Below are 26,567 nucleotides of genomic sequence, written 5' to 3' on the forward strand. Positions count from 1 at the left end.
TCGGTCCTATCATACTCGATCAAAGAATGTCTCTCCCTAAGATACCTGAATGCTTAACTGAAGTTACTTGTGATAACCTGCACCATGCTACAGGTGAGGGTAAAGCCAGAGAACTGCTTAGTTCTAGATCCAGCCGAGCAGCATAATGAGGTTTCAGGTCACATAAACAAGGAAGCAAGTTCAAATTCACTCCTGAAGTGAGTGTGACCTGGCCCGGAAGCTGTTTCTGGAGGAGACAGAAGACACTCTGCTTTTCCTGATGTGTTTACTTACCTCTTTAAGATCATGACAAGCTGTTGTAAAACTCCAGTTAGGTTTTGAATCGGGTATGTGTACTATAATAGTTTCTGTATGTCTTGTTGGACTGTGAAAGAAATGGCCAGAGGTACGTACATCCAGCTCCTGCAGCCACGGTGAGCTACTTCAGGCTGGGGCTATTCAGAAGCTAATGGTGACCAAGTATGCTCCTGTGGTGGAGACCAGACACAAGCCTTCTCAGCCCTGAAGCCTTGTTCTTCAGACTTGGCCTTAATTGGCATTTCTATTGCTGGGATACAAGATTATAGACCAAAATCAACTTGGGGGCAAACAGGTTTATTTCAGCGTTCAGTTCTATACCACAGTATATCCCTGAGAGAAGTCAGGGCAGGAACTGAAACAGGGCTGGAACCTATAGTCTAGAACTGAGCCGGAGGCCATAGCGGAATGATACTGGTTTGCTCTTGTAGCTTGCTCAGTTGGCTTTCTTACACCTTTCAGGACACCAGCCCAGAGGTGGCACCAGTCACAGTGATCTGAGTTGTCAATCCAAAAAATGTGCTCTAGGCTTGCCCTCAGGCCAATATGATGTGGGGGCATTTTCTCAACTGAGGTCCCCTCTCCCTAAATGATTCTTATTTGTCTCATCAAACTATTCAGCAAAGGGTTTAGACTGTCCAAAATGCTCTTACATCAATTGCATCTTCTTGGTTATTCCATTCTGCATTAACTTTGGCCAACATCTTGGTTTTAATATGTATGGGAGAAGAAAGACATAGAACACAGTCTTTGTAAGTCATTGTATAGGATTCCATATTTCTTCAAGTTTCTTCCCAGGAACCAAGAAACAATAAGGCATTTCCATTTTTTAGAAAATGGACAATATACCAAGAAGTTAGAATAACAATGATTATGAGGGACTGGGGAGAGGATTCGGTATGTAAAGTGCATACTGCTTGATCATGCTTGGCAGGCATGGGTAAGAGAACCCTGTCCTGTCCCAAATACACACTCACACATACATTCTCTCTCTCTCTCTCTCTCTCTCTCTCTCTCTCTCTCTCTCTCTCACACACACACACACACACACACACACACAGACACTTACACACATTCAAACACATACACCCATATGCACACCCTCACATACACACTCACACACATATATACACATTCATACACATATACATACTCATATACATACACAACCTCACATACATACTCACACACAGACATACACACGCATACCCATACCTCACTGCCACCACATACAACCATACAGTTAAAAAAAAAGATTATAAGAATTATGAACTTCTCTCTAATTAAAACATTTAATTCATTGGAACATAGTGTATAACCTCATATTCATTCAAAGCTGGTATGATCCCTAGAAGAGAAATTTTTTTTTTTTTGCTGAACATAAATTTACAAAAATATTTTACAAAACTCATATATTAAGTATTATTGGTGCCCTGCCAGGGTTTATAGAAGGAGTAAATAGTCAATGATTTAAAATCCTTTTCCTGATTAGTTGTGGTTCAAAAGACAGCAATGGAGAACATCCAAGTGTTGGTGGTAAAATGTTGATGAACTAAACATTCCCGGGCTGGCTCTGCACCCAGCTGTGCTCTCAGCTCTGTGCTTCATCCTCTGTGGAAAGCAATGTCACAGAGGAGAGAAACACAGGAAACCCTTGAGCTCACATCTTGGCTTCTCTGAATACCATGCCTATGGCCTGTAATCTCTTGCTTGCCTCCTTGATTCTTATAGTTAGTGTCTTAGTTAGGCTTTCACTGCTGTGAAGAGACACCATGAGCAAGGCAGCTCTTTAAGGACAACATTTAATTGGGGCTGGCTTACAGGTTCATAGGTTCAGTCCATTATCATCAGGGCAGAAACATGGCAGCATCCAGGCAGGCATGGTGCAAGAGACGCTGAGAGTTCTACATCTTGTTCTGAAGGCAAAGAGGAGACTGGCTTTCAGGCAGCTAGGGTGAGGGTCTTAAAGCCTATGCCCACAGTGACACACCTACTCTAACAAGACCACAGCTCTAATAGTGTCACTCCCTGGGCCAAGCATATACAAACCATCACAGTGAGGATGGTAATGGTGAAGAACATAATTGAAAAGCTCCTTAGGCCGTAACTTGTAAGAACTAAGCCCTATTGCTGTGGTTCTCAACCTTTCTAATGACGAGACCCTTTAATACATGTACTCATGTTGTAGTGATCCCCAAACATTAAATTATTTTTTTTCCTACCTCATAACTGTAATCTTGCTATTATTATGAACCATAATGTAAATATTTGATATGGGACCCCTGTGAAAGGGTCATTTGACCTCCAAAGGGGTTGCAACCCACAAGTTTCTGAAAGAGTTTCTGAATAGGTTGCTTGTTTACTTCTTTGTCGCGTGGGCCTGGTTGAGCATCCCTTATCCAAAACCCTTGGGATCACTGTTTCAAAAGTGGAATTTTAAAAAATTTTATTTGCGTAGACTTTACAAGTTGAGCATTCCTAATCTGAAATGCTCCAAAAACTATTCAAGAAATTCTGCTTTGGGCACATTTTTTTATTTTGGTATTAGAAAAATTCAATTGGGAAAGTGTTTTTTTTAATAGAAACACTCAACCCATGTTCCTACAAGTAAGAACACGGCTTGTCTGTTTCTGTCCTATGCTGGGCTACATGGGATGGTTTTCATAACGTCCACGTTCTCGTTTCTTCCTGTGGTCTTTGCTCCCCTCATGTGTTTGCTACCCTTCGATACTTCTTTGATAATGCACACTCCCCAGAGCAAGCCATGAGGTGGATTTGATTGCAGGTGGTTTATTTGGGAACTGAAAAAGCATTACGGGAAGCAGGAGTGAAGTGAGAGAAGCCATTAGAGGCAGCTTACCCATCCATCACAACAGTTACAGCTACAGGCAACGTGGCATAAACCTGCTGGGAATATTCCGGGAAGTGGTAATCCACACATTTCAGAGCCAGCCTTGGGTATGGGCAGGGGAGTGGAACTATTCACACACCGGTTTCCTTCAAAGTCCTCCAGGTGAGGCAAGTGAGAATCAGCCCTGTGTGAGCATCAGGAGGTAGCCAGTGGCCGAGGATGTGAAGGAGCCATGTGCTGATAGGAGCTGCTGTGACATCTTGGTACCCATTCACCTGTGCCGGGTGCCACGTAGTCCACCAGTGATGTGATTTTGAAAGTTTGTGTACATTTCTCTGTGTGTTTTACTGAAACTTGCATCTAGAACTTTGATTTTGCATGGAATCACCTGAGGAGCTTGTTTGTAAAATAGGGCTTTTGAGTCAGGACCACAAAGTACATTTCAGAAATCCTTCCGCTTGACAAACACTCGAGTGCCACAGGAGCAAACGGTTTCTGTGTTGGGTTCTGGGAATGACTGTTACTTGTAAGCACCCACTAGAAGGGAACATAAGGTAGCCTCTTACGGAGTCTGATTCTCATCAAGTCTGTCCACATCTGCATGTTTGTTTGACTAAATCAGATGCTATCTCTATTAAGGAATCTTTTAAACCCCGTTCTACCTAAGCCTGCTAAGATATAATCACAGGAACACGATAAAGCGTCTCTTCTATTGGCAATTGTTTCTATTGCCTTGTAGGGCAAGTGGCCACCACCAAACTTCACTTAATGAAACTATTCAGTCTGTGCAGTAGTTTATTACAGGCTCTTTAGATGGCTTCTTATTTGTGGGTCTTGTGCTTCTAATCTGAGACTTAGAGTGCTTGGTGTAAGAGTCACTGCCGTCAATTTGATTGATGTTTTTCACATGAGTTGCCAGTCATACCAAAAGTCCATCTATACTCTATTAAACAGATAGGGGATGGCATAACAAAGCATGGTGGTGTGTGTGTGTGTGTGTGTGTGTGTGTGTGTGTGTTTGTGTGTACCTGTGTGCGTGTGCATGTGTGTGCACATGCATGTGTGTATGTGTGTGCACATGTGTGCATGTGTGTCTGCTTTTTGAAATGCTCACACCAAACAGAGTAGAGTTAGTTAAAGCCACGCTTGTAAATGATTACAAAAGCTGATGAGCAGTCTTCAGGAGCAATGGTTTTTCTGGTCCTGGGGGCCTGGTGTAGACTGGAGAGTCACCTCTCTGAGCCAGTATTTGCAAGCTCCCAGATACTTTCTCCTCCTATCAGTAATCTTCTGGGTACAAATTAGGAGCTGTGGAAGTTTTCAGGTGTCCCAGCTCTTAGGGTCTGAGTCTAGACTGTATGGCTGTTGTATGCACCACAGAGAAATTCTGTTTGAGTTAAAACACTCACGGTTCCTATGCCAACCGGCTGTGACACCAAGGCAACCATTGAAAGTGTGAGGAAAAAGATGAGTGTTATTGTTAGATGTCTGTGATGTTGTCAGAACAGTATTGGGACATCTGATTTTTATCTCTTGAATATCACTAATTCCTACTCAAGGGACTTTCTCATTAGGAACAGAGGAGCAGTACTGTCTGCTGTCTTCTCTGCAGGAAGCCAGTTGGCAGTGAGGATTCAGACTCCCCATGAGAGCGCACCTTTTCATCTCATGGGGAGACTGACTAACTAAGTGTCCGTGCACTTGTCTAGAGGCTTCTTCTTTGGTATCTTGATACTACCCCAGTTGGTGCACTTGCTGTATTCCTATTGTTCCCTCACCAACCCATGTTCTACACGTTACGTTATAACTTTATAGGACTATTGGTTAGAATGCGTCTGGTTTAGTCATTAGAAAGCGCATAAGCCACATTTACCTCCTTCAGATCTTGTTTCGGGAGCCATGGTTCATTAAAACTATTGGTAAACTATAACCAAAGGAGCTTAGCTCAGAAAAATTCCTTCTTCCAACGTGGGCCCATAGGCATAAGAAGATAAGCTGGTGTTTTAGTCACCACCTGTTCAGAATCCTTGAAGGGGCGCCCTCTTCGTTCTGTGGCTTGTCAGATGTCTACATTGGTAGAAGGTGTGTTGCGGGCGAGGATAATAACCAGAAGTTCTTGACCTTTGATATTTTATCTATGAGTAACTTTGACCCAGAAACTTTTAAAAAGTTCTTGTGGGTTATATGAAGAGGTAAGTAACTTTTTGGCGTTTAAAACAGTTTTTATGGGTGCTTATCCCAGACAGGTTTTGAAGTTCATTTCACATCCTGTCCCTCCTGTGCTGGATTTAGAGAAGTGGCTAAAAAAATAACAATTCCCTGAATGGAGGCAAAGTAACTTACTGTTTAATATTTTCCAGTGCATGCTCAGTAGACTAGTGCTGGCTTAGACATAACTGGTCAGGAATTGTTTTTAAGTAGAAAGAAATCAGTTCTCTGGAGGAAGTGAACTACATGTCTTCAGTTGCTGCCTGGTTTCCTGGGCACTTGAGCTCTCCCCTGTTCGTTTCCCTAATATTCACCACAGGCATCCAGGAAAACCGTAAGACATCTAAAATGGCCGCATAATTGTAAGGAAATCGGTATCTGACTCAGGAAAATCTGCCTCACCGGCAAAGCAACTTCTACCGTTTTAATTAAAGCTGAGTGGGTTCTTTTGAGGAAGCTTTAGCTGAGGCTGTATTCAGTTTAAGCTAAAGGAATCTTATAATAAACTTCTTGACAATTCTCACATCCTAAGAGAAATTGCTCTCTCAGAGTACTCTTCGGCCTTCTTTGTCCTGGGTGCTGAAGATGCTGGGCTAACTTCACAGCCTATACCTTTCTTGTTCATTTTTTAAGCTCTTGCTTACCCAGACCCACTATGTAAGCAAGGCTGGCCTTGAACTCAGAGATTCCTCTGCCTCTGTCTCCCAACTAAAGACTTGTGCCACCACACCCACTCTATCCTGTCTTGGTTTTAGTTCACACAGCTAGTCAAGACCCGGCTTTTAACCCTAGCTGTCTGGCTGTCTGGCTGTGGAAACCATTACTTCAAGGTCTGCTGTATGAGAAAGCAGCGTGCCTTACCAGCGATCTATCCTGACAGAGAAGGGAATGGTGGCCAGAGAAAGCTGTCATGGTCAGCTCCCGCTTAGTGTGTATGGCCCTGTGCTAGGCACTTTCTGCGTACATTTTATTTAGTCTTCAAAATGTCACATTAGTGTTGACTGTCCCTAGTCAGACAGTGGTTCGACTGAGAATTTAAGTAAGTTGGGTAAGAATTTAAGGAAGTGAGGATATAGTCTGTCCCTGGACTACACTGCACTGGTGGACATATTCCTGGGTCCTGTCTCCTTTCCATAGCTTGCCTTGGCTAGTCCACAAGTGTCCACTGATCTCTGAGCTAGTATGTCGGGACATGCCCTCCTTCCCTTATCTACCCACGCTGTGCCACGGGAGCCGGCAGGAAGAGATTTCTGCCCAGAAAGTGGGAATTCTACAATGAGAATTCTGTCTCTGTATACAGGAAGAAACTTATCAGAGTACCGGAAATTGGGATAGAGGGGTTTCTCACCTCGTAGAGGAGAGGAATAATAAATTGTAAGGTAGTTAGGAACGACACGTGCAGGCAGTCTCCTTTCCCAGCTTTCTCGAGGAAGGACAGGTTGAGAATGAGCATGTAGCACAAAGCGTCCCAGAACCAGGGGTGTGCGATCATTGAGAAACCCATGTGTAAGCATTAAAGAGTTTGATTCTAATTATAGATTCTTGGTGTCGGAGAGACTTGGTTATGTCCTTGTCCCTGTAAATATGTAGATATGATGTTTTTATGGTTCACTGTATAAAATACCAGACCTAGCCCAGAAGTGCTACAGACTATCCAACCTATCAGTGCTCAGCCAGAGTTCCTAAGAGTGCTGACCGGCCCTCTCTCTTGTCTGGATGCCCTCACTGTCCAGTTCTGTTAACCTCAGTGACCTCAACGGTTCTGTTTGTCCATCTGCTTTACTGCCTATGCTCTAACTTCCTAGCTCCTACAAGAGCTAGAAGTTGCGAATTAATTCTTTGACTCTATAATTTTAAATTATTTCACAATAGTGTGAAATTTCTTCCTAATATTAGTATAGAGGCCAAGTTACTCTTTTTTTACTAGATATTAGTAAAAACTTTTTTTACAGATATTAGGATAGACTTTGTAGACACAAAGTATTATTTCTGGCTTAGTACAAGCAAGTTAGAAATTTGAGTCAGTTTAGCCTATAGCAAGTTGACTTTGACGTGTGGTAATTAGAAAGTCCACTTCACTGTGCCTGGTTCGTGGGGGTGTTTTATCTTGTGTTTGCTTATTTTTGTGGTATCAGGGATTGTGTACTTGACAGCCAAGTGCACCCAGGTGTGCTATTTTCACATTCTTTTGCAAGTTTGGTTTGGTTTTGGTTTTGGTTTTTGAGGACGATGGGGGTCTCACTAAGCAGGTCCAGACTGGCTTTGAACATACTCGACAATGTAAATCTCCTGTCTTGGCCTCCTGAGTAGCTGGGATTACAGGTGTGTGTAATTGTGGTTGACTGCTCTACTGGAGCAAACAAGGTTTTCCGTCAATAGCTCAGGTCCTTTATCAACCCTCAGTTCTCTTCGTGTGCCGTGAGAACCTCTAGCTGGTGAACTGCCACAGTACTAGGTTAAACAGGTTCAGGATGTTCTGAAGGAAAGTGGATTCCTCAAAGCCTTCATTCCGAGTTCTCTGAATGTCTTGGGAAAATATTTGCATTGCACAAAAACTGATTCCTCCTCATTTTCAAATAGGTGCCAGTCTTCAGCAGTTACAAGATGTTTCGGTAGAAACTGAGCCAGGAGCTCAGGTTCAAATGAGATTTCCTGTGTACTCTTGAAAATAATCTTTGTAAAACGTAGCGAACATTTATTGCTTGCTTCATCTGATGGCTGTGTTACTACATCAGAGTTTCAAAGGGAGAAAGCTGTACCTTTTCAATAAAACTAAGAATCCCTTCATGTTAGACTAACCTGTTTAATTGTGTTTGTCTTGTTCTTGAAACTTAGAACCAAGGCTCTACATTGTACAGCAAGATAACACATTACAACCCTGTACACTGCTTTGTTGTGACCTTCAGACTGGAATACATTAGGCTGAACAATTTTAAATCCCATAAATTTCTATTTTTAAAAGTGTATGTATTAGATACCCAGCTCCTTATTTTAAAATAACCAAATTTTGTCCTTAGCTTCAGGGTCGGAGTTTCAAATTAAACCTTTAAATAAATTGTTTCCGTTTTAGGGTAGTCAAGGCCTGTTTATTTAAGAGTCAGTTCACTCCGGCTCAAAAAGAGGTGAATTCATTTCAGTGGAATTGACTGAGCAGGAAAGCTTCCCGGTGTTGGGATACATGCTATTGGGCTAGCCTCAGCCTCAACCCCAGATCTCAAAGCTGAGGAACGTAGAGTGATTTAATTAAATACATGAGAGAGACTTCAGACATTATTATGGTTTTCTGAATCTTACCAATGAGAACAAGTGTTATTTCTCCTGAACGTGTATTCTAAGCTATGGTTGGAATATGTAGTGGCCCTGTCTTCCTGAGTGGTTCATCTTCATAGAATTCTCACCATCAAAAAACCCTCCTAAGTGACCATGAAAAAAGTGGTCTTATATCTGCCGTTGGTGTCAGTTGCTTTATGGTGGAATTTAATTATTTAATATTTAGTGGTACCATTCACTAGTCTTTACATAAAAACAAAACAAACAAACAAACAAACAAAGTTGCTTAGATGCTGATCTGAAATGCTTTAAAATCCTTCTGTCCTAAAATACTGACATAGCTATTTTTCTCAGGGACCAGCATGCCAATAATGTCAAAGAAGATTCTGAAAAGAAAAAAGAAAATGAAGTAAAGACATCAGCCGAAGCCAAAGGTAGTGGTCACATTGCCATGTCATTGTTGGTTATTGCCATAAGTATTCAAGAACAAAAAACTGCACAGTAGCCCAGGGATATAGTTCTATGGCAGAGAAGGATCTAGACTCCATGGGACAATGGGCTTGACTCTTCTGCACCACAGCATGAGTGAAAATAAGTAGAAACGACTGGAAAACAACAGTCACATTTTACTAGAGATAAACTTGGTTTGTTTTTTCCCCCTCGTGGAAAACAAGAGAAGGGATCCAGGACCTGCTCAGGATCCAGATACTTAGGAGCTTGCAATGACACGGGTTCAACTGCAGCCTGTGTTCCCAGTTTCTATCGCACACCCGCCCAACGTCAGATCTTAGGTTTGCAAAGAGGTTCTCTTTGGTTCGTGCCACACATCTTCTCTAGTACTGCTGGCTTCACTTGCCTCAAGCATGTTTTGGGATCTAAACAGAACATCAGGTTGATGTAAAAATAAAAGCACAAAATGAAAAGAAGATCACTTGAACAAGTGCTTGCTGGAGTTAGTTATTGCGGAACTAAGAAGGTTAATAAGTAGCACTGTGCTAGCAGAAGGAGAGCGGTACATTTAAAGTATCATCTTCAAAGGTTCCAGAAGCCACCACTAGTGCTGGAGCTTCAGGTCTGTTACCTGACAAAGCAGCTGTTGGTTTTCCTGTGAAGACCATAGAGCCCTTGAAATGAACTGGGAGGCATATCACTTCCCATTTGGAAACAGTTGGAACTGTATTGACGGAGTGAGATGCCAGTGTTAATGGATCCAAGCAGGCATAAGGTGGACTAGGTCGGGCATTTGTAGAAGTCTTACATATGGCAAGCAATCAGAAGACAAATTATAAAGCAATCTCTATCCTGTGGCTCTAGTATAGAACAACATCTCACCATTCCTGTAAATAAATATATATTGTTTGTGCATTTATTTCAAGTGCTTGCTAAACTCTCGGGAATATCTGGGATTAAGTTTTTAGGTTATCCACCTTCTCCCACTTTTTCTTAAGAATTGGAGGTCAAACCTGGGTTCTTGCACTTTCTAAGTAAGTACTCTGCTACAGAGTTTCTTGTAAATGACAAGTGCCACTTTTCTTTAAATTCCCACCATGCATACGCACCACATTTTCTTTAGCCCCTCCTTTTTTGCGGGACACCCAGGTTGGTTCCAGAGGTTAGCTCCTGGGAAGAGTGCTGCAGTAAACACCAGTGCACCAGTGTCTCTAACGCCTGCCTGGTGTCCTCTGGGTAAGACCCAGCATGAGGGCCTCATTAAGCTCCATACTGAGTCCTTAGCGTTAGTTTGATTCTCACCACAGGGTCTAAAAGCTTCTTTTTGTCCACACTGTGCCTAGGTTTTCTTTTATTTTGTTTTCTTTTCCTTAATAACCGGTTCTCTGCACAGAATGATATGGAATCTCAATACATTTTTGGCCTGCATCTTTCTGATGCCTCGTGAGATTGAATGTTTTGTTTTTTTTTTCCCCCATTCATTGGCTATTTTAGTTTTTCCTTTGTAAATTGTCTGCTCATTCCATTGGTACATTTATTAGTCGGATTTTTGTCTTGTTGCCTGGGGTTTGTTGTTTTGTTCCTTTGCTGTTAACTATTTTTTGTTGATGTTCTTTGTATAATATAGATACTTTTTATCAGCCTATGGGGTTGTCTATTTTCTCAGTTAACTGTTAAAAAATTAAACAGTTGATGACTGTATAGCGGCAATACGATAACTAACTTGTATTGAACCAAGACTGGGACAAATCAGAAGAAGCAGCGCCCTGTAAGCAAAGTTGTAGCAGCCACAGGTTGGGACCATTATCTAATGTACAGGGGAACAGAGCAGGATTTTTTGAAGAACAGAGTTCTGTTCTGAGGCGCAGTTACCTTGAGCACTAAAGAGACGCCATTGGGCAATCTGTAATAGCTGTCAACAGCGTGCGTAAGTTGAACGTATCGTTTATTTATCGCGGTTGACATTGTCACAGACTATAATTACTCAGGGAGCGTGACACGGTCCACCTCCCTGATTTCTTTATTCAGTGGAATGCATGATACTCGGCTGTGCAAGTACCTTTCAGACACAGATTTTCTCTTTTCTCTTTCTCTCTCTCTCTCTCTCTCTCTCTCTCTCTCTCTCTCTCTCTCTCTCTCTCTTTCTTTCTTTCCTTCTTTTTTTTTTTTTTTTTTTGCCGTTTTTACCAGTTGTTCGGGAAGAGCCTACCCCCAGCGTACAGCAGACTCAGCCACCTCAGCAGGCACTAAAGGCTCCGCAAGCTCCACAGATCCAGCCAGCCCAGCAGGCCCCACAGGCACCGCAGGCTCAGCCAACCCAGCAGCAGGCCCAGCAGGCTCAGCAGGCCCCACAGGCACCGCAGGCCCAGCCGGCCCCACAGGCCCCGCAGACCCATCCAACCCAGCAGCAGGCCCAACAGGCCCAGCCAACCCAGCAGCAGGCCCAGCAGGCCCAGCCAACCCAGCAGCAGCAGGCCCAGCAGCAGGCCCAGAGGCGCTCAGCTGTATTTCTCTCCTTTAAGCCTCCAATTCCATGTCTGCCCCTGCGCTGGGAGCAACAGAGCAAGCTTCTTCCAACTGTTGCTGGGATCCCGGCGAGTCGAGTTTCCAAGTGGAGCACAGACGAGGTATGTTTGCTTCTGCTATTTGATTCCGTTACCATATTTTGTCTGCTGGACCATCTGCAAGGATATTGGCATCTCGAGTGTTGATAAATGCTTCGACTGTGGGTAGTGTTTAATCTTTCAGGGTTTTGTTTCCCCTATGAGAGAAATTTTACTTCGAGGAAATTGCGTTAACTCTACGGTTCAAATATTTTTGAACCTGCAATGTATGGATCCCAACTTCCCTTTATTTTTAAACTTGGAATTTTGGTATTATTCTTGACAGGTGTCAGAATTCATTCAGAGTTTGCCCGGATGTGAAGAACATGGAAAGGTGTTTAAGGATGAAGTAAGTCCCCCACTATATTGCAATATGTTTCTTAATGGGATTAAAGCACCAGGATGCATCAACCGGGAAATGTGCTAAATTAACAGGCAGGAGAAGATGCGCTCCATCCAAGTAGACATTTATTGTGTAGCTGAATCACAAGCAGCAGCATTAACCACTTGAATTAAAGTGTCTTACAGAAGCTCCAAAGGGAAGCTGGTACAAAGCATTTCACAATCACACACAGGAGCCCTAGACTCTTTATAAAACTCCCCCCACAAAACTTAGCATTATGTTCTTATACAGTCTGTAGCACCAAAATAAATCAAAGGAAGATGTTAGCAGTGTTTTCTATCATCTTAACAATATCAACACTAACTCCATCTAATGCACAGAATAGAGTAGTGCTCTAGACAGCATTTTACCTCTCACCTGGGTCTCAGTGATATGTGTAAGAAAGTATCCATTTATTTCAGATTAGTATACAATGTAACAGGTTTCCTTGTGGCCTTTTCATATACACTATTGGGTAATGCTTCCCCACACAGGGTCTCCTCATCTCCCTGCTCACGCCCACCTCCACTGTCCCATTCTGCCCCCAGTATTACTTATTCGGCCCCCATGTCACAGAAGGTCTGTGACCCTTCCTGTCCTGCTTCCTTGATGCTTCTTCAAACCAAAAGTTAGGATTGTGTATGAGAGAACATAACAGTATTCAGCTTTCTGAGTTAGGATACTTGCTTGACTTGATATAGCAATTTCCAGACCCAATTGTTTTTCCTGAAGTTTTTATAATTTGATCTTTTGCTGTGGCCAATTAAAACTTCATTGTATGTATGTCCAGTATTTTTAATTTCCCATTATACTGTTGATGGACATATAGACATTAACAGCGATAAACATAGATTTGCAAGCGTCTCCAAGAGAATGTAGAGTCCTTTTTTGTACCCAGGAGTCTCGTAGCTGGGTACTAGAATGATTTTATTTTTAGCTCTGTTGTGAGAAACTTCCACACTGATTTTCAATATGGCAGCACCAGTCTGCACTGTTGCCAGCCCTGGGTACCAGTTCCTCTTGCCCCACATTATCTCCAGTATTCCATGTATTTTGTTCTTCTGGTAAAAGAATGTAGGTGGAAGTCAGAGAACCGCATGGGGCAGTCAGTTCTGTTTTCCGTGTGGGTCCCAGAACGGAAACTCAGGTTGTCAAGCTTTTCCAGTGAGCCACTTCAATAACCCTTTATCCTTCTACATTTAGTGGAGTGAGGAAGATAAAACAAACAAACCAGCTACTTTCTTAAATAAGCCTGTAGTTAGTTAGTTAGTTAGTTAGTTAGTTAGTTAGTAGTTAGTTAGTTAGTTAGTTCTGGGGAATTCAGGATTGTAGTAGCTTTTTGGAGCTACCATGGCAAATCATCATAATATCGTAAATAGTAGAAATGTATTGTTCTACAGTTCTAAAGCAAGACTAGAAACCAGCCTCTAAGTTCTATTCTAGCCTCTCCTATGGCTTATAGATAGTTCTCTTTCTATTTACCTATGTGTCTGTCTCTGTCCAGATTTTCCTCCTGGACCCAAAGCTCAGCTCACCTGTGTAACCTTAACTTAGCCAATTACTACTTAAAGTTGCAATGATGCTCTTTCCCAGTTAGCCCCAATTATGAGCAAGCCCCAGTTCTGAGCAGCTACAGTTTAGGAATTCAAGATAAGAATTTGCAAAAGGGGTTGGAAAGATGCCTCAGTGGTTAACAATGCTGCTCTTTCAGAGGACCCAGGGTAGATTCCCAGCATCCACATGAAGGTGCACAACTATCTCTAAGGTCAGTCCCAGGTGATCAGACACCTCTGCTCTCTTCCAAAGCCTTCATACACATGTGGTACGCAGGCATGCATTATCAGGCAAAACACCAATACACATAAAATAAAAATAATTCTTTATAAAAATTTTCAGCCTGGCGTGGTAGTGTAATACATTTAATCCCAGCACTCCAGAGGCAGAGGCAAGTGGATCTCTGTGAGTTCAAGACCAGCCTAGTCTACATGATGAGTCCCAGGACAGCCAGGACTATGTAGAGAAACCCTGTCTCAAAAACAAACAAATGAAACTAAAAGAACAAAAGAACTTGAAGAAGACACAGTTTAACCAGAAAACAAAGCATGTGCCACTTCTTAGTTCCAAATAGGGAAACTGAAGGAGAAATGAATGTGTCATAGACCAGGTAGTTCCCTAAAGGCTGAAAGTCATAAAAAAAAAAAAAAAAAAAAAAAACCTGTTTTGTTTGTCATCCACTAAACCAAATTTCATTTTCATCATGTGGCTTCTTATTCTGTAATGAATAAGAAATTCATCTTCGAAGGGGCCCAGAACAGAAGCATTTGCCTGACAGCTGCTCCTCCAACCATACTCTTGGTTGTTTCTCTTCTGTCTCTGGGGTCTGATTATGGCCACGCCTGTCTTTCTCGTTGTTTTCCTTCATGGTAGAAGGCTAAATTTGTTAGGTGTTCAAGTATAACTGGTTCTTTGCCCAAATTATTTTGTGTCTGAAAGCATTGTTATGTTCCGTAACTAAAAATAAATAAATAAATAAAACCAACCACACTATGTTTAATCAGTCCCTAATTCAGAAGAATACAAAGAGGTTTGTGGAAAGAAGGCTTGGAACGTAAACATTAAGACTTTTGGATCCCCACCACTCACATAGAAAACCTGGCATGGCAGCTCATGACTGCAAAACCAGCACTGAGAAACAGGCGGGGGATCCCTGCAACTCCGGCCAGAGCAGTGAGCAGGAAAGGCCAGCTCCAGGTTCAGTGAGAGATGCTTCTCAAAGGATAAGGTGGAAAGCCATAGAGTCAGACATGCAAAATTGGAACTCTGGCTTCCCATACACACCACTCACACATAAAACAGCTTGCTCAGTCACACACATAGTCGCACACACAATTTTAAGTTATAAGAAAGTATGGCCAACTTCCCTTCTCCTGTGGACTAAGACTTCAGATAATTGAGTTTTATTATGCTGGAGGTGTGGTTTTAGCTAAAAGAGACCCATGGGTCAGGAATGTTGTGTTCATGACCTGCTGTGTATGCCGTGTTAGTATTGCTGTATAGAACTCAGCTGATGCATACAGCATAAAGCTCTGAATATCTCCACAATGCTCCCATCTGGTTAATCCACTTTCCTCTGTTTTTTTCCCCCCTTTATTTCAGCAAATTGATGGAGAAGCATTTTTACTGATGACCCAGACAGACATTGTTAAAATTATGAGCATTAAGCTGGGCCCAGCTCTCAAAATTTTCAATTCTATTCTGATGTTCAAAGCCGCGGAGAAGAATTCCCACAACGAACTGTGAAGACGGTGAATTCTGGCACCATCGGCTTCTGCTTTATAGCTCATTATGTTCTTTCAAAGCACAAGGACAGCTCCGGCTCTGGAGTGAGGAGTCTTCGGAATTCCCAGGGGCAGCACTACAGGGCCCATGGGTCCCTCCAGCTGCAGACACATTCTTAGGGAATGCCCAAGCTTCTTACCAGCAACTGGCCAACAGCAGTCACCTTTGGTTCCGCTCACCGAGCTAAACTTAACCTTTGTAAATTTTTTGGATGTGGGAGGAGGGTGGGGAGAGGGAGGCTTCGTTATTTATGGATGGGGCAAAAATCAGAACTTTTGGCATTTTGTAAACATTGTCGGAGTCTCTTTCATGTACACTTTCTTTTTTTTTTTTTTTTCAATATTTTCAGAAACCTTTTTATATAACGGAATCTCAACCTAAACCAAATCCTTTGAACCTGGCTGGGTTTAGCCTGGGACTCGTGTCAGTCATGTTCACCCTGTGCCATATTTGGAATTGCAGCATTAGCCAAGTGTAACGTTGTGAGTCGTGATATTGCCTAACTGTGTCAACCTCTGTTGGGACTGAAGAATTGTAAATACTACCTTTCCTTGAATCCATGTTTTTACTTTTGCACGCATCATGAATTGTTAAACAAAGTACTTTTCACCAGCATCTTTACTGTTATTATTACCAAAAAGATGTATATAAAAGAATGGAACTGAAGAGTAAAATATATAAACCTACTTAGATTTGAAGGAGGTAGCGTATCTGGACAGAATTGGTTTGGTACGTCATGGTGCCCATGTTCCCAGCAGTTGGCATTGGAGGATTGTGCAGTTTCATATCCCAAGGGATATTGACGAGGAATTTGATTTGTGAAGTTACTGTGTGCATCTATGTACATGACATGGAAGTGGCTGGTGCTTTACTGAAAAGGACTCACTTGTCTGGAAACACTAATCCTTCAAGAGCTCCCATCCGTCCTACATGTCCTCCAGACCCAGAGGATTTGCTCAGAGTGAGCTGAGAAGCAGAGCAAGGGTCTCACTGCACAGACTTGGTGTGACTGTCACATCTGCAGATACAGAATTCTCTTCGCTCACAGATCGAGAAAGTGGTTCCCAAAGCCATTCTTCGGAAACCTCCAATGGTGAAAGATACCTTTTCCTAAAAAAATATTTTGCCTTGATTTCTAAGTATCTGGATGCACTTTAAATGAAAGCCCATGGTTATTTATAAACTCATAGCTGGCAGTGTTTCTTTTGTAAGCGTGCACTTCTAAGGGGAAGGTAAGATATTTTGTCAGTCTTTGGATGTATTTTCTAATCCCACGATTAGACATTTACTCAAGGACTGGTTTAAAAATAGAAAGTTTAGTAGCATGCTGTCGGAACTCTGGGGGAAGGTCCCACCTCTTCCCATGAACTCTTTAATGTTTTTCTGATGTAGGACTTCCTTTGATGTGCCATAGTAGGAGTCCTTTGCATTTGTCATGATTCAAGGTAAACAGGGTCCGTGACATCTGCAATGTCCTCTTCATTTCTTTGCATGAATCTGCTAAATGAGCTTTTTATTGTTACTCCCCCTCCCCCTTTGTTGTGGTCAGTATTTGTACATTAACTTGCACTTGTTACATGTGATATGAATGAAATAAAATCTTAATTGCAGATTCTTTTTATATATGTATAACTTTTAAGGAGGTTATTTAGTAGAGGTTAAAAAAAAACAGGAACAATTTCATATCTAACAAAAGTTAATGTAAGGCTTGGTTGTATTTTAGTATTAGAACACCTACCTGGCATTTGCAAGACCCTGGGTTTGATCTGATTGACTACAAAACAACAAGTAAACAAAAGCGTTAAACTTACTGTAGGACTGGGGAGATGCCTCAGTTCCTAAAGTATCTGTCACAATAGCCTGAGCCCCTGAGTTTGTATCTCCAGCACCCATGGAAGAACCAGGTATACCTACTACTCCAGTGAGGTTCACTGCCCAGGGAATTCATGAGCTTCAAGTTTAGTGAGAAGCCATGGCTCAAAAGAAGTTAAGGTAGTGAGGCTAGAAAATAGCTCACTGGTTAAAAGTACTTGCTCAATTTCAGTGCAAACATGGCAGCTCGCTAACCAGTAACTCCAGTTCAAGGGGATCCAATCCCCCTCTTCTGGCCTCCATGGAGTAGGCACATGTGTGGTACATAGGCATACATGCAGGCAAACACTCATGCTTGATTTTTTTTTAAAAGGGGATTGAGTGGAGTAGTCATACAGAAACATACAGTGTTATTGGAAATGGACCCCTGGTGCATACACACACACACACACACACACACACACGCACGCACGCACACACACACACGAACTAGAAAGAAAAGGCATGTGGCAGGGGGACAGTATAGCAATCTAATGACTCAAAGTTTGAGTATTTTTGTCTGTGTACTTAGTTGGTAGGATAAGCGTTTAAAAAGAAACCCTTGAAGATCACTTTTTTAGCTCACGTAATTCTCACCTACATTAATAATGTTTTCTAATTTAAAGCAAATGCTGTAATGAAGGAGATTTTTAAATCTTTATTAAAGATCTCACTTCCGAGCAGTATGCTCTGCTGAAAGAAAAGGGAAGCACTGATCATCCTGGGGTGGTGTGGGATTCATTGTTCCTCAAGCAGGTGATCCTTTCACTGTCCCCTTGATGGGACATGTTTCCGGTGTTAACGGAGAAAATATAGAGTGCCGATGATGCCTGGAGTAATAGAAGCAGGCTTAGGAGGAGAACAAAGGGAGGGGGGGTGGAGCAGGGGTGGGGTGGGATGGTGCACTGGATTGATCAGTGACTACATGCTATTCCATTCGAAGTCAACAAAACCTGTCTTCAGACTCAGGTTTACCATAGACAGCATCATCTTCTGCATTCAGTGGACTCATCCCAAAGTTGACAGTGTATGTCAAGCAAAGCTCAGTTTCCAAAGTGGTAGTCCCAAACCAGGCTCCGGGATATACACCTCGAGATAGGCATGACTCTACCACGTTGACACTTGTTGTTTTGGGGTTGAGAGTCCAGCTCACCCGCAACCCCATACACAACCTGCACAGCCTGATGACAGTGGGGATACTCAGTTTCCCACAGAGACTGTAGACCCTATAAGGAAAGAACCTTGGGAACTGGTATATCTCAATTTAAGGCAGATTGTGCAGTCTTTCAACAAGGGGTTAGAGGGGGTCATTTGAGTAATACAAAGTTTGTAAGGGGGTTACTTTACTTTATTACAAATAATAAAATACATTTTAAATTAATGAAATGACTCAGGCTTATCTGATTGTGTCACAAGTGTTAACACATTGAAATCTCCACAATATCCAGAATGACTCCCCCCAACCCCAACTCCACCCCATCCTTCAAAAGTAGGACATAGCGTGATATTTTGTTGATAATATCAAGGCATGCCTTAAGCTACTATTTTACAGGTTTTTTTTCCCCCTGTGGAAGTCCTCAGAAAACAAGAGTGCCTGGGCCCTGTTACCCCAGAAGTACTGTCTCACCATTTCATGAATAAGCAAACACATTTTCATGGTGACCATTGAGCATGGACTGTCTCTGTGGAAAGAACCCTGAAAGATAAATGTGTCTGCAGACCCTGTGCCAACAACATGGCCTTCCAGGGAGGATACCCTAAGATGGCAGCTGCTCTCTCACTCAGTATTAGTTGAGGGAAACCAACATACTTCAGACCAAACAGGCTGTCTGGGGTAAGAAATTGAGGACTATATATCTCTTTAAAATATTCAAGTTCAAGGTGTTTCCAACTAATGTTCTAACCAAAGAAACTAAAGGGTGGCTGTTCAACTCATGGGTCACGCTGAGTTAACTTCAGGGTCTGACCCTGACTGGGAGGGTTTTACCTCATAATGTCTTTTATGCCAGGTACAAGTGACAGTGTTGAACGAAAAACCTTAACTACTGACCTCAGATCAGACTCAGAGCCTTTAAGTAGTATTTTATTACTGAACTTTGCAAAGAACTTAAGTAACTAAGTTAGAGAGAGAGGCTACCAAAATTCACCGATGCTGGGGACGACATGATATTTCTAACCCCTACCTCTAAGGCTATTCTAAAATGAAGCTGCAGTTGTCTGTGAAGTTTGCATCACCCTGGAGGGTTCATTCAGATGCTCTTCAGTGATCGGAGGTTGAGATCTGATTTCCTTTCAAAGAGGGAAACCAAGGACTCTGCACATCAAAAGATCAACATCTCTAGGAAGTTGAAGGTTTGGGACAGTCTTCTCGGACACTCGATGCCAAACACAAGGAAAGCAGCCACCAAAGCAACCAGAGCTGTGACACAGTCATCCACCTTCGTGAGCTTCTCTTTGTTCAGATACAGAGAAAATTCAAAGCTGTTGACGAAGAAAGGATTTGTAACTTCCAACACAGGCCTGGACACATGCACCTGAAAAGGGGAAAGCCGTCATTACCGCTGATATGTGAAACAGCTAAGTGATAAAGCCTGCCTGAATGCCAAACAATATAACAGTAAGTAAGCTAGTCACAGTTTAGCCTAATCATAAAATAAAATGACTGACATAGGCCCCTCACCTTGTACGTGAATCATATATAATGAGTGGCCATAAACATACTGCGTACCTTCTCATTCACAATGACAAAAAGGCTGGGCTCAACCCAAAAACATGTGGAAGGAGCAAACACATGGCAGTCATCGTCATATCTTTCAAAGCAAACACATCCAAGGTTTAAAAATGGCCGGTATTTTTTTGGGGGGGGGGCTGTGAAAACTGTACAAAAAGCTACTATTAAAATGTTGGGCTTGCTTTTCATTAAATTATCATCACCTTCCACTGTGTGAAACAAGTCTTCTTGGAAGAGTCTTTTACAATAATTTTTTGCATGTGTATGTGGTGGTCCATGTACGCATGTGTATACATGTTTACATGTGTGGGCACATGTGTGTTGGTGTGTATGCGGTGTGTGGAGACCCAAAGTTGACGTCAAGCATCTTCCTCCATTGCTCTTCAACTTATTTACTGGGCTGGGGTCACCGGCTGCATCTAGGGCTAGCACATCAGCTGGTCCAATTAGCCAGCTTGCCTCAGGATCCTGCCTCTGCCTCCCTAGTGCTGGATTTACAGATGCCTGCCACACCTGCCCAGCTTTGACATGGGTTCTGGGATCCAGAACACGAATCCTCATGCTTGCCCGGGAAACATTTAATCTGATCATCTCTTCACTGTCACAACCATTTTTAACCAAGAGTTTCTAATGAACCCTTCAAAACTTCAGGTTACCTGCAAGGCCAGGGCCAGCAAAGTCAAGAGTTCTGTGCTGTGTCCATTGGTCAGATTTTACAGTGTTTGATCTTGGTTCTATTATAAAAGCAAAAGGTGGGGCTGGGGATTTAGCTCAGTGGTAGAGCGCTTACCTAGGAAGCGCAAGGCCCTGGGTTCGGTCCCCAGCTCCGAAAAAAAGAACCAAAAAAATAAATAAATAAATAAATAAAATAAAAGCAAAAGGTACCAGTACCCATAATACAATTTTATAATGAATGTACTTTTTTAACCTAGGCTTTTTCTTTCCCTCATCTGATTTTTTTTTCCTGTCTCATTGAACTGCACTTAGTGTAATGAAGCTCTTCTGCTGGAGTTGCAGAAATGGCTGAGACCCCTCTCCCGCTCCCGCTCCCTGCCCCACCCTGGGGTTCACTAACACTGCAGCACCCCTTCGTCCGTGTACGGTTTCATCTTCTCTTGCAGTGCAGTGTTGATTGGATTGTCCAGCGCTGAAAAGGCAGCCAGTATATTTTCGGAGTAGGATTCCAGGACATGCCTTGTTTTCTTATAAATATCTGTTTTGTAAGAATTTAAACTTCTCTGAACATCTGGTGGAAGAGAGAAATAGATCTTTGAGGTCACAAGAAAAGGTTATTATCTTTCCAATATCAGAGTGTGGGTAGCTAGTTAATATTATACTAAGCTTCCATGAATAACACAATATAGTCCCAAGTTTTTAGTAGCTTAGTAGTGGACGCAGGCTGAGAGAGGAAAAGAGTAGAAGTCTGATGTGAACAGTCAAACAAAACTTAAATAAAAAAATTAGATATAAAATTAAAACTTTAGAGCTGGGCGGTGGTGACACAGGTCTTTAATCCCAGCACTCAGGAGGCAGAGGCAGGCAGATCTCTTGAGTTTGAGGTCATCATGGTTTATAGAGTGAATTTTAAGACAGCTAGGGCTACACAGAGAAACCCTGTCTTGGAACCCAAGAAAAAGAGGAGGAGGGGAGGAAGAGGAAGAGGAGAAAAAACTTAGGGAAACTTTTGTTCTATTTTATAGAATTGTCTGATTTTTAATACCAGAATGGAAAATAAGATAGATTACAAATGAAAACTTTGGATATAAATTCTACTAAATGAAAAATCACAAAATGTCTATTACACATGTATACTGATATGCACATGTATGTGCATAAAATTCTCAGCACATTTCTTTTTATAAACCACATTGTTGTCATTGTGGTTTATTTTTCTCAACTTGGCATAAATCTAGACGGAGCAGGGAAAGAGAGGATCTCATTAGACTGGCATGTGGGGGTGGTTGTGGGCATCTTCGTAATTCTAATCAATGTTGGAGGTCCATGGTGGCCCCTGCCCGGACAGTATAAGAAAGGTAGGCCAGGGGAGCGAGCTAGAAGCAGTGTTCCTGAAAGGTTTCTGCTCCAAGTTCCTGCTCCAGGTTTCCTGCCTCAGGTTTCCTGCCTTGGCTTCTCCTGATCATGGACCGTGCAACCTGTAAGCCAAATGAACTCTTTCCAAGTTGTTTCTGATCTGTGTTATTACAGCAACAGAAACTAAGCTAGGATAGCTATGTTTTAGCAGTGTCCAGCAAAAGGCAAACCTGGAACACTCCTGGCTTTTCAGAAACAGCTCTTGAAAAATACCCTATCTTAGGACCTAAGGATGGGTTTAAGAGACTGAAGACGAGTTTAACAATACATGTGCAGAGGAGCAGGACTCCAAGTTAAAGCAAATCCAATAGAAGCCTCTTGAATCCAAAACCACTTTTGCCTACATTTTCTAGAGGTTTCTAAATTTGGCCTCCCAGAGAATTCCACCCCTACTGCCCTTCCTCCTTAGTTGACTGATGAGGACACCAGACCTCCTAGTCATCTACACCAATGTGACTTAATTTTGTCCCCACTGTCTCTGAGACTGTACCATTTAATGTTGACCATGGAGCCTCATGGGTCCTTAGATATTTGAGTAAACCATAAGTTGATCAAGGTCTGAAAGTTAAGGCATTTGAAGCTGAGACTCATCCTCATCAGGGTACAGTGCTCTGGTCAGGCAGCTCTTGCTGAAGAGCTGAGGAGAGGAGCTGAGCTGAGTGTTAGGAAAGGCTCTCTTACTACACAGGCAGGAAAATGTGAGGAAGATCAAGTCAGCCTCTTCCCTGGGCCCAGGGCCCATTTTCTCCTTTATTTTGATATAATTTCCAGTTGATATTAAAGTTTAAATAAATAGAACTTACGGATGCCCTTCATGGAGTCCTACTAACAACAAACTATAGACAGGATGCTCCTTTGCCCCTTAATTTTCCTAAGTACAAAGACATTTAAGTTTGGGGGATCTAACTTTCTGGCTCATTCAGATTTGAAAAGTGGTTCATCAGTAAGTATCTTTTCTCTCTGTGTGATATTTCCCTAGAGCTTCTGCATTTGAAGTAAGGATCAGGAAAAGTAAATGGGAATTTGTCCCTATGTTAAAGATAACTATCTTTTCTCTTCCTTCCTTCCTTCCTTCCTTCCTTCCTTCCTTCCTTCCTTTCTTTTTCCTTTTTTTTTTTGTTTGTTGTTTTTGTTTTTGTTTCTGTCTTTTTTTTTTTTTTTGGTATAAGTTTTCTTTGCTCCTTTATGTTCCTGGCTGTCCTAGAACTAGGTCTGTAGACCAGGCTGGCCTTGAACTTACAGAGATCCAACAGCCTCTGTCTCCTGAGTGCTGGGATTAAAGGCATGGGCAGCCACTTCCTTCAAAGATAATAACTTTTCTCAGTTGGTTAAGCTGGAATCTACCAGCTCTTTCCACTTCTCCATGTCTGAACTGTGTTGTATTTGAGAATGACTTTCTGTTATGTGTTGGACTTTTGACGGGAGGTTTTGCTAGAGAGGCTATGCATCCCAGAATGACTTGGGACTCTGTCCCAACTTGCCCCCTGCCCCCTGTCCCCTGTCCCCTGTCCCCTGCAAGTGCAGGGATTACCGAGGAGTGCCAGCACACCTGGCCAGCTCACTTAACTTCATCGACCAGATCGAATACCCGTTGACGCAAAAGTTGGTGTCTTTACTGCCAAGGGGCATTTGGCTTATCTGTCTTTTCCAAATGTATTATTAGTTGGCACTCTATTTACCACAGGGTAGAATTTTCTCTTCATCTACATTTATTTACTTATTTGTAACACAGCATACTAAAAATGCTAATAATACTAATAATAGCCTTCCCAACATTTCAGACTTATTGTGTGTGCATGGGTGTGTTTCTTAGCCACTGAATGCATTTGTCATTTAAGTGACTGTCAAGGTAGTGAGACATAAAAAAATCCATAACGGCTTATGTACCCCTGTATAAATAGAATCCACCATGCTGGTGAGATTTAGCCTAGCTCACAGGCTTTCTCTCACCTCTCTCTTTCCATGCTTCTCACTCTGCACCAGTTAGGTCCACTACTATCCTTAATGCAGATGCTTACAGACACCAAACTCCCAGTGGGTGACACCAGTGGTGGGAGAGCCCTTTCTCCACACCTTAAAACATTTTCCTTTGCTGCACACATTGGCAAGTTTCTGCTGACCAATCGTAACACCTTGGCTCCAGAACGTCTCCTCCCTCATCTCTGGGTGGACTGAGACAGCCGGTTCCTACCACAGCACCACTTTAATGTAACTAAGAGAGAATTGTTGAAGCTGCTTCTCAGAAAGGAGAACAGCACCTCAAAGGGCCTCTGGAAACTTGAGGGGTTTAATTTTTTTCTCCTTCCTCCTAAATCTTAACTCCATACTTGTCTTTTGTCATGGCCATACACCCCAGTGATATCCTGAAATTTTAGACAGTCTAATAAGTGATTTTTTTAATTGCTAAACTTTGTGTTAAAAGAATTTTAATGGAGATAACACTAATGTTTATGAGGTGATGAAGGATCAGGGCGAACTGCTGGGTCCCATCCCTGATTGCCAGTGCTCTGGCTCAGCTCCTATATCTGGAGCACATCGACTCCAAGAAATGACAGAACAGCAGAGCCCTAAGGTCACTTTATGCCCTCGTTGATTTTTCTCAATTTGTTCCAAACTGAGTTCATCTGAGAAGAGGGAGACTCAGTTGAGAAAACACCTCTCTCAGGTTGGCCCATAAGGCAAGCTGCAGAGGGCAGTTTCTTGCTTGATGACATATGTGGGAAAGCCCAGATCATTGTGGGCAGTGCCACCCGTTAGGAAGCTGGTTCTGTGTTAAGAAAGCAAACTGAGCAAGCCAGCCCATGGTTTCTGCTTCAGTTCCTGCCTCTAGGTTCCATATTCCCGGTGATGAACTATGATATTACAGTGTACACCAAATAAGCCCTCTCTCACCCCAAATGGCTTTTGGCTATGGTCTTTCATCATAGAAATAGAAACCCTAACTAACTAAGACACTTTAAGAAATGATTTGATGTTATGAAAGAAATAGAAAAAAATATTGCTTGGGAAGAGTTCTGAGCATACTGTCTTAACTGTCTATGTGAGTGCAAAATGGAATTATTCATGTGAGAAAAAAAAACCATCTTAAGAATGTCCTTGAGAGGTGTTCAGCCCCCAATCATCTTTCTTCTTATTTCCAAAGTTTGACTCATCCTCTTGTCAACTTCTCTCCAGTCCCTGTCTGTTTTCACCTACGCTCACTGGAACCAGTTAATGTGTCATCCACCTCCGAGTCTAGGTAAACAGAATCTTCCTGTCAAAGATTTTCAAAGTGTCAGTGGCTCTCATGTTTCGGGGCAGTTGAAAACTTCGTGAAAACCCGGCTCTCGGAGAGGCTGCATGTCCGTCTTCTGGATGTATACCTAATTGTGTGTTGCCAAATGTATGTAATTTCACTTGGCCTTGAACATGGTTAACTAAGGGGCAGTCACTTATGAAAACAAATTAAATAGTTACTTACAATGAAATTCTAATCTATGCTCTTTTTAAAAAATTGTATTTGTTTTTATTTGTGGGTATGTATGTGTGCCTATAAATCTGTATGTATGCCACTATATCACTCCTGGTCATTATATGCTTGATGGGTTGGGAGTAGTTAGAGAATATCTCACACACCACTGGTAAAAACTTATAAGACAGCTTTGAGAAAGAAAGAAAGAAAACTTTCTATCAATTTCCTTTGGAGAAACTCAGTTAAGGACATTTGAACGGAAGCTAACAAACAGGCTAGCTCACCAGGATGTAGGCAGATGGCATCTGTAAGTGAACAAGACCAAAGAATTTGTGGGCTCTGACATCAAATGTTACAGATGTTAGGGAGACGTCGTGTCTACCTCTATGCCTGTGAGCTCAGTAGAACCAGCCAGACATAGATCAAGTGAATTCCTAGAGAAATGTAATTTAGAATGGCTTAGAATAAAGCTTCTCCCATTTTACTCAATTTTATTAGATAAAAATTGTTCCACAAAGAAAAGGAAGGGTTTTAGAGCTCAATTCTACCTAACCTTTGAAGCTGAATGCTCACAATTTATGTAAAGTTTGCTTGAGAATTGAGAGAGAGAGAGAGAGAGAGAGAGAGGAGAGAGAGAGCTCAGCTATTCTACAATGCCTCTCTGATGTGATCCTCAAATATAAAAGAACAGTGTGAGAGAGGAGAATTCAGAATAAAATGAAGAATTAGGTCAAAATACCAGGAACCAGGGACACTAACTTGGGCTTATCCCTGGAAGCACTGTCCGTTTGACATTGCAAAGGAACTAGGAACCTGAAGAGAAATGTGACTGATTTCCACATAGTATTTCACATGTTATCTTGCTAAAACCCAGTTTGGGAGCCACTGTTATGGAAAGGTTTGAGACAGAAGAGAGAAATGTAATGTTTTAAAAGCTCCATAATTTACTTGGCCTGTCCAAATATACATAAATATTACACAGTATCTGAGGCAGTTTGGAGTGAAAAACAGAATCATTTCCAATAATGTCGAAAAGCATTTCA

General features: G+C 42.1%; 2 protein-coding genes across 16 annotated transcripts in view; both read left to right on the plus strand.

The window, feature by feature from the left end:
- The window catches only part of L3mbtl3 (L3MBTL histone methyl-lysine binding protein 3), a 100,931-nt gene extending 83,921 nt beyond the window's left edge, over window positions 1–17,010 (plus strand). For all 15 annotated transcript variants that reach the window (XM_063276392.1, XM_006227696.5, XM_063276409.1 and 12 more), the window contains 4 exons: window positions 8,981–9,060; window positions 11,267–11,703; window positions 11,966–12,028; window positions 15,218–17,010. In XM_063276392.1, coding sequence (XP_063132462.1) covers window positions 8,981–9,060; window positions 11,267–11,703; window positions 11,966–12,028; window positions 15,218–15,361 — 724 coding nt within the window. In that variant the 3' untranslated portion in view covers window positions 15,362–17,010. The remainder of the gene's footprint in view (window positions 1–8,980; window positions 9,061–11,266; window positions 11,704–11,965; window positions 12,029–15,217) is intronic.
- The window catches only part of Rbs10l2 (ribosomal protein S10 like 2), a 159,912-nt gene that overhangs the window by 123,998 nt on the left and 9,347 nt on the right, over window positions 1–26,567 (plus strand). The window lies entirely within an intron of this gene.

This window comes from Rattus norvegicus, chromosome 1, assembly GCF_036323735.1.
Source record: "Rattus norvegicus strain BN/NHsdMcwi chromosome 1, GRCr8, whole genome shotgun sequence".
NCBI classification, from domain to species: Eukaryota; Metazoa; Chordata; class Mammalia; order Rodentia; family Muridae; genus Rattus; species Rattus norvegicus.